Below are 13,366 nucleotides of genomic sequence, written 5' to 3'. Positions count from 1 at the left end.
AAGAATTTCTTAAATATCACTTCCTATTTATGAAAACTTATCTGTTTTGTAAAAACATGCACGAACGAAAAACATGATTTTGTAAATTCCATTAAACATAACAAATCAATTCCAAACTTGATGAAACTTTACGAAATGTTTATAAACATGAAAACAAACATGTTAGAAAAAGAATTTCTCAAATTGAATTTCCATTTGTGAAAACTCATGTATTTTGCAAGTATGTCCAAAACATGAAAACCTAAAACCATGCATGTATATATATAACTATATATATACATAGAAACCAAATACGTGTGTGTATATGATATTGAGCTTAAGGTACTTAACACACATAATATAAAACCTAAACTAAATTACCCAAGCTAGATCTTGATCTTCAATAAGCTCGACTTGGTACACTTGCGGATGAAGCTTGAACTTGATCTTTAACTTTGAATTGTGTAGGCTTCACTCCACTATTCCGCCAACCTCCATTGGATATAATCGTTGAAGCGCATATTCCATCCAACCTCCAACTACGTTGTTTGTCTATAATAAATAAGAAAACACAAATACTAGACAAACAACATTAGTGGTAAATTGTTTGTTAAACATCATCAAAACAAGAAGGCCAACAATCTCCCCCTTTTTGATGATGACAAACAATTTACAAAAAGAAATATATGCATGAAGAAAATAAATATATAATTTATAATTCACATGCATATAAACAAGAAAGAATATACTCACAATATTTCTCCCCCTTTGACAACATCAAAAAGGGAACAAAAGAATTAAGAGAGCGAAAGCTCCCCCTACAAATAAGCACGGGTGAGTATAAGACCGATGAAAATTTTCGGTCGACCGACGAATTTTCCGGTCGACCGACGAGTGTTCCTTCAGCTTCCAACGGCTAGTTTTTTGACCGTTGCCTTGGGGCTGTTTTGTCTTTTGCTCTGGTTTTTTGGCTGAGTTGTGAGAGGGTATAAATACCCCATTGTCTTCAACTCTCAAGCTAACCAATAAATGTTTTAAAAGAAAAGAAAAGTTTAAGCAAGGGTTTAGGGTTTTACTGTTTGTTTTGAGTTTGGGTTTCTGTTTACAAAGGAGGAAGTTTTCACTGCAGATTGAGGGATTCATTCTCAATCCCCTTCATCCTCTTCTTTGTGTTCTTAGAGAAGTTTTCTAACTCCTTTCTCTAGCAATTTCATTACTGATTTTTATATCCTTATTATTGCTAGTTTGCTATTTGAGTTAGATTTCATTTCACTCATTGTTACACACACCCACATTGAGCTTATTGTATCTTTCATACATAGTATAGTTGGGTGGTGAGAGATTGTAACTTTGAGTTGTGCTTTCATTGTGTTCTCATCTATTGTAGAGAACAAATTTATATTTGTTACATTGTGAGTGTTGTAAGGTTTTCGGTGAGCTAGAAACCGAGTGTGTAGTGAGGTTTTCGGTGAGCTAGAAACCGAGTGTGTAGTGAGGTTTTCGGTGAGCTAGAAACCGAGTGTGAGGAGTGACGTTGATCGGTGAGCGTTGAAAACCGATACTGTGAGGTGTAAACGTTCCTTGCATATATATACATATATATATATATTCATCATATAGGATATATTTCACTTTGTGTATATTGCTTATTCTTGCTTATAACTCTTGTATATCTATCTTGCAAGAATACAACTTGTTAATTAATTTTAATTGGCATTTAATCGGATTAGATTAGCATAAGACCCTAATCACCCCCCTCTAGGGTCTAACAGAAATACCCTCGAGAAATCATAGCGGCCTTTAAGGTCTAATCGCCTTGAGTTAAAGATCCAAGTTATCTCTTTGTGCTAATCTTGTTTTGATTACACTCGAACGGAGGCTACGAGCAGGTGCTCTTTACAGCCCCACGCAAGAAATGGTGGGGGAACGTGACAGAACGAGAGCAGAGGAACAAGAGACCACCTCGTGTGAGCCCGGAAGAAATGAAATACCCTCGAGAAATGAAATACCCTCGAGAAATCATAGCGGCCCATAAAGCCCAATGCGGGCTTTCGCCCAACGGGCAGAGAAGGGCGGCGCACCGGCTGGATAAGCACTCGAACGGAGGCTACGAGCAGGTGCTCTTCTACGGCCCCACGCAAGAAATGGTGGGGGAACGTGACAGAACGAGAGCAGAGGAACAAGAGACCACCTCGTGTGAGCCCGGAAGAAATGAAATACCCTCGAGAAATGAAATACCCTCGAGAAATCATAGCGGCCCATAAAGCCCAATGCGGGCTTTCGCCCAACGGGCAGAGAAGGGCGGCGCACCGGCTGGATAAGCACTCGAACGGAGGCTATGAGCATGTGCTCTTCTACGGCCCCACGCAAGAAATGGTGGGGGAACGTGACAGAACGAGAGCAGAGGAACAAGAGACCACCTCGTGTGAGCCTGGAAGAAATGAAATACCCTCGAGAAATCATAGCGGCCCATAAAGCCCAATGCGGGCTTTCGCCCAACGGGCAGAGAAGGGCGGCGCACCGGCTGGATAAGCACTCGAACGGAGGCTACGAGCAGGTGCTCTTCTACAGCTCCACGCAAGAAATGGTGGGAGAACGTGACAGAACGAGGAACAAATTAAAGACCACCTCGTGTGAGCCCGGAAGAAATGATCAGGTACTCTCACGGTGGCCGAGCCATCACCGTGCAAGAAGTGATCCTCGGCGCCTTTGCCCTTGGGCAAGCTCAGGCACATCCCCAGCAAAACGATAATGGCCACGAATTAGGTGAATAATCTTGGTCCCTGTTATTTCACTAAATAGAGCATACATAAGCGGGAGTCTTTTATCTGTTAATTTGTAACTAACTTGTTAGTTAATATGAGATTCTTCGTATATATAGATGCTTAATTTCTTTTTCCTTCTTTCTTTCTTTTAATTTTTAACTACTGTTGTTATTATTATTATTATTATTATTATTTTTGGTGATGGTTTTACTGATGTAGCACAAGTTTAAAATTGCATGCAAGAAGCGGGGGAAAAAAACAAGAAAACCAAATGTTGTATGAGAGTACGTTAGCTGAGTGAGGAAGGGAATGAAGTTGACAATTTTCTATCTAAAACCCCAATAATATACAGGGATATTCGAAAGATCCACAATACTCAGAGCGACCCCCCGTCGTCAGGTTGTAAGTGTATATACCCCCCTCACTCGTCTTCTTCGGTCCCGTAGTAGTAGTAGTAGACTTCTTCGGAACGAAGTAAATTCGACCCTCGGAGCACCTTATTTCCGCTTCAATCTCCTCCGGAGTCCCAAGCAGCCTCGAAAAGAAAACAATGTCATCCAATTTCTTCGGCGAATTAGCCGATACAAGAGCCATACGGGGCCCGATAAATAGAGCACGAGCCTTCAAGTCTGTAAACTCTGCCCACCCCTCCGCGGGTATGAGCTCGAAAACTCTTACCGTCGAGTTCTGACCGCCAACGGTAATCGCTCGAACGTTACCTCGATCCCCGACCAAATAGCTCCCTCCGACTGTAATCGTCGGGAAGTTCTTAAGTTCCACAACAATCCACGCGCCTTTGAGCATGTCAAACGCCCCGATATTTCCATCCTTTCCCAAGCATAAAAAATATCGACCGCAGTCCACGGGGTTGGAATGAGGCGACATGACAAACGGGATGTTGTTTTCGTACCTGTATCGTCCCCAGCCCTCGCCGTTCCAAAAGTAGATAAGCACGCTATCCTTGTACGCGCTCTCGATGGCGAATATGCAGCATTTATCGGGGGGTTGACCGATGAACTCGATTCCGGTGAAGCTTGGTGTGTGAACGAGCCCGGGAAACCTACGAACGGTGTCAGTGAAGGGGTTGACCAGTAAGACCTCTTCTTCCCGACAGAGCACCAGCCATCCGTCTTTGGAGGAATATAACCGAGCTTTCGATAGGTCAGCCGCGGGAAAATCGACTTTGAAAGACCTGTTTAGTATAGGACTTCTGTCTGCGGGATAAACGCGGGAAGTAAGTTTTTTCCAGTCTTTGCACACGCAGGCGAATCTAGGGTGATCCGATAGCGGAAGCTTTGACAAGATTGCTTCGAGGAGCTCGACCGGGAGGTCTAACCAAGATCTGTCGACTTCCATGATCAATAGATTTACTGTCCGCGAACAAGTTGAACATATAACATACTAGTTCTTCCTCAGAAAAGTTCTGAGCCTGCAGGCCTATATTGATAGTAAACAATCATATAATGTTAATTAGTCATATCGTGAAGAAAAGGAAATTAATTAAGCTCTTGATTGTTTCGTGTTCATTTACATTTTTGCTAGCTGAGAAGCAAAATAGTATTTGAAATAGTTGGCTATTGAAATCTCGGTTATATTCCTCACGATATGAGTTGTTAGGTAAAGTCTAGTTTATAGTTAAAAAAGATTAAGTTGCTCATTATCTTAATTAAGATCCTTTCTCGGTGGCGGTACTCCTATCCCTTCTTCAGAGTAATTGGACAATTTATCAACATGATGAGAGGTAAATCTTATGTGACATAAATAAATCTAGAAAACACATGGAAACTATGTCGAGGAGAACCTTGTAGATATCACGATATGAAATTATTTTTGGCTAGAATTCTATGGCATCCAAGATTTTGCCATTCACATAGGAGGACGGAAAAGAATAACAGAGCAAGCAAGTAGTAACAAAAAAATGATTACGGAAATAAAAGTTGGTTTATACCTGCATATCCGAAGAGAGGAATTTGAGGGAGGGTTTTTTTCCAATTTTAATTAATCCCCACTCTCAAATAGCCATGAATTTTCTTCAACCTTTGAGCTTTAACAACACGGGCTTTTCTTTTATTCAGGTAAAAGTTCTCACCATAATCTCTAAAATTAGTGAAGTATTTACCAATCCATTTAATGTCATCCAATAGATACAGGATTAGAGTAACAATGTTTATAAACACAAAATGTAACATGTTACACGTACTAATTAAACGTTAAGGAAGAAAATCTCGTTATGTTTAGAATTGGACATCAGTACACGCACGAGTACTTATAAACATAGTGCGCATAACTTCATGGTGAAAATTCTCAAGGTTAAAAAAAAAGGAAAAAGGAAAAAAAAAGTTACCACCTGTAGAAGTCGAACGAAGAGATGTCCGGCTCTATTCCTTTGCAACAAATAAAACACTTATATATGCGAGGTAGCCCGTGGATTTATAAGGGACATAACCGAGTCAGGGCCGGTTCTGAGATTTTAGGGGCCCTGTGCGAAAAGTAAACACATGGCATTCTCTATATACAAAATATCAACTAATTTAAATTTGAATCCCTAAAATGCTAGGGAACAAAATGTTACTGATCAGACATTAAAATGTTACTTATTTTTTTCATCTGGATAGTCTTTAACATACTTTTCATGTGTTATTTGCTCATCATCTCTTCGGTCACCTGAATAAAATGTTATTGATCAGAGATTCAGATAAATGCATGTAATCCCACCTAACATTTGCAAGATAGTATCATTCTCATCTAACAAGCAAAATCTAGCACGAAAAAGCACAAGAACCCACAACCAGCTTACACGAATAGCAAACTGCATTATTAACTAGCTAGAATAGAAATATAAAATATAAAAATTGTTTATTACAACTAGGTATGAATAGCTAATTACTTTTAAGAGTGCCTTAAGGCGATAAATAAATTTCAACACAGTACATTCATCATATAAACATCTAATTTCTTTATTAAAAGGGTATATCATGAGACCAACAATGAACACCTAAGTGAGACCTAAGTCGTTTCCAACATAACTCTCAGTACACCTGAAATAAGCTAAAATTCAAATATTATCATACATCATTTTTCTTCCTACCTTAAAAATGTCCTGCCTTTGCCAAATCAAGCATATTTTACTTACTTCGCTAGCAAATTAAATCTCCACTCCATATCGATGAGGTAAATTTATTACAAAAGGAAACTCAAACCCCAAAATCCAATTGTCATGAACCTTGAGAAATCCTTTTTTTTCAAAAACATCACCAATTTCTATGGAAAGAACCATTATTTACTCAATTGGGACATATGAGACCAAATTAATCCTCCAAAATGCAAACCCACATGAAGAACACTCCAAACTAGAATAAGACACAAATTTCCCCAAAAAGAGCAGCATTCTCATCTATAATGATACATTATCAATAAAATTACAAAAACCCACATCAGAAATTAACAAAGTAATTAAGGGAAGTATCAGAAGTACTGACCTCCATGGATTAGGAAGAGAAAGCTCCTTGAAAGTTGTGAAGGTTTTCAGCGGCCACAGGGAAGCGAGGAGAGCTGATAAAGGAAGGAAAAGTGAAAACTTTGGCTGAATTTGTTGGAAGTAGCGAAGAAGGCGACGAATGAGAAAAGGTAGAAATAATGATAGAGAGCAACATGGGTGAAGCGTACAAGGGGAGACTCGGAGGAGTTCGGGCTGGTGGTGATGGCGGCTTGGCGGGTCTGGGCCGGCGATGGGAGAGGAGATGGAGGCGATGGGCGGAGGCGGATGACTGGGTGCGGCGTGTGGAGTTGGGTGATGGCGCCGGCGTTGAGCGGAGGAGGCTTGGGGCTGAGCTAGAGGTGAGTTGGGAGGAGTGTGGGGGAAGAGGAGGAGGGGCCCTGGCCTCGAGATGGGTTTTCTTTTGATGAATTGATGAGGAGAGAGAGAATGAGAGGAGAGAGAATGAGCCGAGCGTGGGATTTGAGGGAAGCAACGGGGGAAGCACGAGGAGAGCTAGATGCGGGATTTGAGGAGTGAAATGACCTGACCTATAAAAAAATTTGGGGCCCCCAAAAATTGGGGGTCCTGTGCGGTCGCTCAGTTCGCACTGCCCCAGAGCCGGGCCTGAACCGAGTTAGATCGGGACTAGGATTCCTACGCAAACTTTATTTTAAAATTTTAAATTTTTTTTTTATTTCTCCATCGCTAGTCTTCAAACTTTAGGTTGGACTGGACTAAAGAGTCGGACTCGGATTTAATTCCAATCTGGTCTTCGAAATTTGGTTGCATGATCCAGCCCATTACACTTCATTTATTCCAAGTGGTTTTTAACTCTCTCGGCCAGTCTTCAAACTTTAGTTGGCCCGCTTATTGGCCCACATTGGATTGTATCATGTAAACGGGTTGGGCTTGAAAAAGGAACGGGCACTCACTTTCTGTTTGGGAATTTTTCGGTGAAATTATAGAAAATCCCTTATTAACCCAGCCCTCCTTCGTTCACCAGAAATAACCTTTGGTTCGTATCGAACTGTATTTTAAGTTCAAATCATATACATGTCAATACATAAGTGCAGATAATTATTGGGTTCGGAAGCTTTCTTTTTAGTATAAAGTTTACTTTTGTAAACATTGTAACGGAGAGGGTGTATTCTCTTCGTAAATGTTCGGGGATTTCTTTTTTGAATAAATTTCCGTAATTTATCTTTCCAAATTACGAATTGAATTTTTTCGCAAATATGCTACAGATAATTACTCAATACTCTTGAAATTAAGTACACATGTTGAGAAGTGAGAACCTTGTAGACATCACAATATGGGGGGAGAAATCGCTAGAATTTTATAGTATCGAAGATTTTGCTGCAATTTATTCACATAAAAGGATGGAAAAGAATCACGGAGCAAGCAGATGGTAATAGAAAAAAAGTTTACGGAAATAAAAGTTGGTTTATATACCTGCAGATCTGAAGACAACTCAGAGCGAAATATGCTACAGATCCTAGCGCTCTCACTTTCTTTGATTTGAAACGAATGCCTATGCCTGAAGAGAGGAGAGCCTCACATACATAAAATATATATATATATACTTTAATACATTCGTTCGATGTTATAGATCCGAGTTTGATTGGAATTAGGAGTCTCGACAGACTGTGAGTCGGTTATGGACGCCCTCGAGCAAACGAATGGGACTTGTTAGCACCCATTGACGTTTGGCTCGGTCTTGTTCCGGCCGAGAGATAAAAGTCCAGATTGGATGGGATATTCAATCCTATTACAGACCCAGTTGGCCGTGCCTAGTACTAAGATAAGGACATAAAAGGTGACTTTGGATTTTTATTGTATTAAGAATTCAATACTAGGTTAGAACTCCTAGCTAGCTACCCGGTCGGAATTTAATCGTAACCATTGATTTATCTAGCGGGTGATATTACGATCCCCCCACCCCCTAAAGCGCAAATTAGGAATGAGCATAATGCACAGTGTTAGATTTAATGTGTCGCAATCACTCATTAGATAATGGATCATATACATTACAGGAACAAAATAGAACTTTTGTTAACCAAATGACAACCAAATGTAAACTAAACGATTCAAGAAGCACATTAGCAAGAGTTTAGCTCATACATTATGTATCATTGATTTATCTAGCGGGTGGTATTACGACCCCCCACCCCCTAAAGTGCAAATTAGGAAGAACATAATGCATAGTGTTAGATTTAAAATGTATCACAATCACTCATTAGATAATGGATCATATACATTACATGAACAAAATAGAACTTTTGTTAACCAAATGACAACCAATGTAAACTAAACGATTCAAGAAGCATATTAGCAAGAGTTTAGCTCATACATTATGTACGCTTGATGCATCATCTTTGAAATTGGAGAAGATTTATAAACGTGAGCAGTGGTTTACATCTGAAGAAAATTTTATCCATTCAAGTCTCAAATGTAAACAGATGCATTCAATACTTGATGTAGAACACACGACAGACATGCTTATGTCAAAGTGGGTCAGTCGCAAGCTCAAACGCGGGCCCGATCGAGGATTATAACTTGCTACGAAGAAATGGCCATAACTTTCAAACCGTACGTCGGAATTAGACAAATTATATATGAAAATCGACTATCTCGACGAGGCGGAGCCAACTAAACTGACCCTTAAGGGTTCAGTTTGCTTTCTCCGTTTCGCCAAATTCCTTACGGTTTGAGAGATATCTGGATTTTGATCCGTTTTTACTATTTTTAGTAATGTTTTAGGAGTCTATATTGATTAGGAAACAAATCCGATTTGATCTCAGGTTTGACCGGTGGACTTTCCTACTCATAAGGAGTCTTTTAGGAGTTTTAATGTTTTAGGAATTCTTTTACTATTTTTGGTAAAGTTAATTTGAGTCCTTATAGGAGTTTGAGTCCTTGTGGAAGTTTTGTTTCTTTTTCTATTTAAGTAGAGTCTTGTAAGCCCTAGAGGCATAACTTTTAATTAATAAAATTTATTTTTTTTCTTTAATATTTACTTCATGGATTCGAAAATTGTCCTATTGGTGGATTCCGAGGCTACTACTTCCGCGCTGCGTTAATACTGTTGCGGATCAGGAACGGTTGCAGACACAGAGGCTGTCACGGGTGTGTAGGCATCGAAAATTGCCTATAGGTCTCCACGAACAACTCAGTATTAAGAAATGACGATGAACGTCACCAATAGGAAACCGACGAACTACGTGAAACAACGGAACTTCGGAATGATGAAGATACGAACTGATCGGGAACCTCGTATCGTTCACAAACGGCGAAATACCCTTCGTGTCTCATTTGTTCAACTGATGATATAATCATTGGAGCTTATAGAACTCTTCGTCAGCTTTCCAACGCACTTGGACTCACTCAAATCTGAGTTCGGACGAAGAATTTACGGCGGAAACAATCAAACAGGCATAACGGAGTGTCTCAGGCTGAACTGGGGCACCCGAGGTGTCTCGGCACGGGCGAGACACCCTAGGGTGTCTCGGCCCAGTTTAAGACACCCTGGGGTGTCTCCAACGCAGAAATAGCCTTTTAGGCTGTTTTAACCGCCCGGACGTCCGTAAAGCCTATAAATAGAGCCCCCGGGTCCTCATTTTTTCAGATCTGGAATTTTGGAGATTAGGCGAAGCCCTGCCGGATTGAAGACTGAAGGTGCACGGATTTCAGAGAGGAGGAGGAGAGATCGGATCGAGTTCTTCAACGCAAGAGAGAGAGATTCGTCAGATCTACAGTTTCCCGGATCCGTTCCTTAGGATTATCCCGTTGCGGTAATCTTAAGAAGAGTGATTATCTGGCTTCGCCGAGATAAGAGCTACGGTTTCTCGATCCCTTCGCGGATAGACGAAGCTCTGCCTAATTTTTCAGCAATCAGATCTGATCGACGGTGGTCCACGGATAAACCCCGACACAGGCAAAGATTCCACGCAAGCAGAAGACCGATAAACGATCTCTGCGTTTGTTTGATAAAGTTGTAAACTTTTTATTTTCATTGTGTAAGGAGATCTTATAAAAAGATCAACTTTTTATTCGAGTTTATTGTAACGACTAAAGTTGTAATAGATTCGATAGCAATGAAAACAGCAACTTTCACCGCAAACAGGGTGTGCTCTTGAATATGCACAATTACTGCATTACCGTTCATTTTCTATTTCTTACCTCGTAAATTACCATAGAAAAGAAATTACTGTCCTTTCTTTCTTTTTTTAAGGTACGGTCAGTTCTCAACTGCAGCTGCATTGCTATGCAACTGGATGAGAATCAAGGGTAGTCATTGCTGCCCTCACACTCTTGACTTATCTTTTCATGTGGATTTCTTTCTCCTTCATGAAGTGGGTTTTATTTTATTTTTTTTTTGAGAAAATAAGTGGGTTTTATTTTTCTTAACATCTCTAAATCTTCATTAAATTTTAAAATTCCTTGCAGTTATCAAGGTCATGTTAGTGCTGCACTGGTCCATGGCATTGTCATTGTCACTGGACCACATTTGCATATATATGGTGAGTAGATCCCCGCCCCCCTCCTTTATTTTTTTCTCTTTTCTTTTTTTAAATCCTGAATGTGAGGAGGAAGGCTTAGGAGTAAGTTAAAATGATGAAAAGAGTCGGTTTTCTTATTTTGCCATGTATGGCAATTGTAATTAGGCAGTTATCTACTTACTCACTTGCAAATTGCTTCCTTATCTGGTCCACTTAATTTGTGCTCAAAACTTTTTTCTACTCCATACATGTGATGGATGTATCCTTACAGGTTCACAATAATTACTAGATTTATCGCAGCTCGCGAATTTGAGAATTGTCATGTATTCATTAAACGGATATCGAATTGTTCTACAGGCCTAGAGGCTACGGAGTTTAGACACGTATATATTATCTATTTTTGTTTGATAGAAACACCAAGCTTTCAATTCGAATGCATATAATTAATCGATAATGTCTGGTGCACTGAAATAGTTTTGAACGGAGATTCTGCATAGTAGTTTTCGAGAACAATTGCCTTTCTGCATATTAATTAGTCCAGACTCACTGAGGTGTTCCAGCAGGAAATAAGCCTGCAAATTTTTTTTTATTCAGAGATATGACGGAATTAATGCGACTCGTATGTGAGGCAATATGCCCTCGCATCTTCAAATGACTTGGGAAGCGGAAGCAATGTCGATGTTTGTGTGATAACCTAGGCACGCGTCATTTGATTAATATTCAATTTTGCACTTCATTTACTTTCATTTTGTGCTTTTCTTTATTTCCTTTTCTTTCTTCACCTTCTTTTTTTTTTCCCGGGGCACTCCAGCTAGGGTAAGGCAGAGTATTTGAGAAGCCACCAATCGCCAAGTCCGACGACTTACGACAGTTATAGAGGCCACTCAGTTGCCAAGGGGATATACTGGTTACTAAGATAACCCCGTTGACGAAGTCAGTGGAAGTAGCCGGAGGTGTGATGCTATGGAAGAGTGAGCAGTTCCTGCTCGATCGATGTCTTTCTTGAATCACAGATTCGATAAAGCGAAGATCACATTGATCAGGGTCAGAATCAGCGAATGTCCCCTTTCGACGTGTAACTTCGTGCGACGGTGAGAAGTGTGAATAATGTTATTTGGACCAGACTATAGGAGACGTCAAATGAAACCTACAGGTCTCGGCTCTCGCTGTCTGCTGAAAGGAGTGGTGACCCTGCACTTTAGTCCGACTAAAAAACTTTTTGGATGTATCTTGGACATATTAACTCATGATGCATGCTTTCTTTTGTACGCATCAACCAAGGATCCGGAAACATCACGATCAAGGCAGCTGGATTTTGCAAGTGTACCCACAAACTGCTCAATTATGTAGTCATGTTTCATTACTTGGGTTGCATATAGACAGACGCCATCGATGTCTCTTGATCAAGCACACTACAAATATGTGTCCTATATAGTCTAGTCCAACTTTCAACTTTTTCACAAAAACCTCTGAACTTTCAACTTTTTCCCCCGTACCCAACTTTTGATGATAAATAACTAACTAAATGGGTAAATTTCTTCTTACACCACAACAAGCTTTGGAAATGTTACTAAACCCCCAGTAACTTTGGAAATTTCAGATAATTAATCCCCAGCCCATTTGATTTTTTTCACTTAAACCCCACTAAACATAATTTTTCTTATGTGTGTGATGCACGTGCAGAAACTACACTCCACATAGATTCTACGGCCGTGAGCACGTGGTAGGGAATAATTCACCTGAATCACCTCCATACGATGAGGTCACATATTGCTTACATCAGATTGTTCCGTACAGACAAGATTAGGTTTATGTGGTGGCCAATCATGCCCCCCAAATGCAATTATCATAACGGATTACATGAAAATGGAAGCAAAAGATGACACAAAATTTTAAGGTAATGATTAATGAACCAAAAAAGTTAAGATGGGACAAAATTATGTTTATGTGGTGGCCAATCATGCACCCCAAATGCGGATTACATGAAAATATGGAAGCAAAAGATGACACAAAATTTTAAGGTAATGATTAATGAACCAAAAAAAATGGATTTGGATCCTCTCCACTACAAAAAAGTAGTGGAGAGATCACTACTTTTAATCTCAAGCGTTGATTATTTAGTAGGCGGTTATGATACAATCTAAATCTAACACTTACCATACCCTTGTGTATTGCACTCATTCCTAATTTGCACTAAAAGAAAAAATCATAACCATCAACTAGATAATCAATAGCTATGATTATGTAGTGGTCCCTCCACTATTTTTTTTGTAGTGGAGAGGATCTGAATCCAAAAAAGATGGGACAAAATGCATGCATGCATGTAGATGTCAAGGAATAACGGCACAAATCAAACACTAAACGAATAACGGCAGCAATAAAAAATATCACAAGCAAGCAAACACCAAAATTTAACATGGTTCGGCAAATCGTGTCTACGTTCACGGGGCAATCCAGAGAAAAATATTTCACTATGAATCAAGAGTACAATCCCTCCAAGTTACACCTGAACTTGAGAATTAAATCACAAGAGAAAGATACAGTGTTACCTCTAGGGCATCAAAACCCTAAAACCTATCTTACCAAAAATCTCCAACTCCCGTGGAGAAATCAGCGCACACACACACAAATAATATCTCCTCTTT

The 13,366-nt window shown here is 39.8% G+C and overlaps 1 protein-coding gene across 6 annotated transcripts; it reads right to left on the bottom strand.

The window, feature by feature from the left end:
- LOC109846471 (F-box/kelch-repeat protein At1g57790-like) lies at positions 2,997 to 6,535 on the bottom strand. 6 transcript variants are annotated; one of them, XM_020415715.1, is made up of 3 exons: positions 6,224 to 6,535; positions 5,092 to 5,408; positions 2,997 to 4,181 (listed from the first exon to the last, which is right to left on the bottom strand). In XM_020415715.1, exon 3 carries the CDS (start codon positions 4,098 to 4,100, stop codon positions 3,075 to 3,077), a length of 1,026 nt encoding a protein of 341 aa, XP_020271304.1. In that variant the 5' UTR covers positions 4,101 to 4,181; positions 5,092 to 5,408; positions 6,224 to 6,535; the 3' UTR covers positions 2,997 to 3,074. The 6 variants fall into 6 exon arrangements, with proteins under 6 accessions (XP_020271304.1, XP_020271311.1, XP_020271316.1 ...); XM_020415722.1 differs by having other exon boundaries at positions 2,997 to 5,223; positions 5,339 to 5,408; XM_020415727.1 differs by having other exon boundaries at positions 2,997 to 5,223; positions 5,372 to 5,408.

The sequence above is a fragment of the Asparagus officinalis genome, chromosome 1, assembly GCF_001876935.1.
Source record: "Asparagus officinalis chromosome 1, Aspof.V1, whole genome shotgun sequence".
In the NCBI taxonomy this organism is placed as follows: Eukaryota; Viridiplantae; Streptophyta; class Magnoliopsida; order Asparagales; family Asparagaceae; genus Asparagus; species Asparagus officinalis.
Note: the sequence above shows the minus strand (reverse complement) of the source record. Positions and strands in the feature narration are given on the sequence as shown.

Excerpts from the sequence above, each read along its gene's own strand:
- LOC109846471 (XM_020415715.1), bottom strand. The coding sequence starts at position 4,100 with ATGGAAGTCGACAGATCTTGGTTAGACCTCCCGGTCGAGCTCCTCGAA.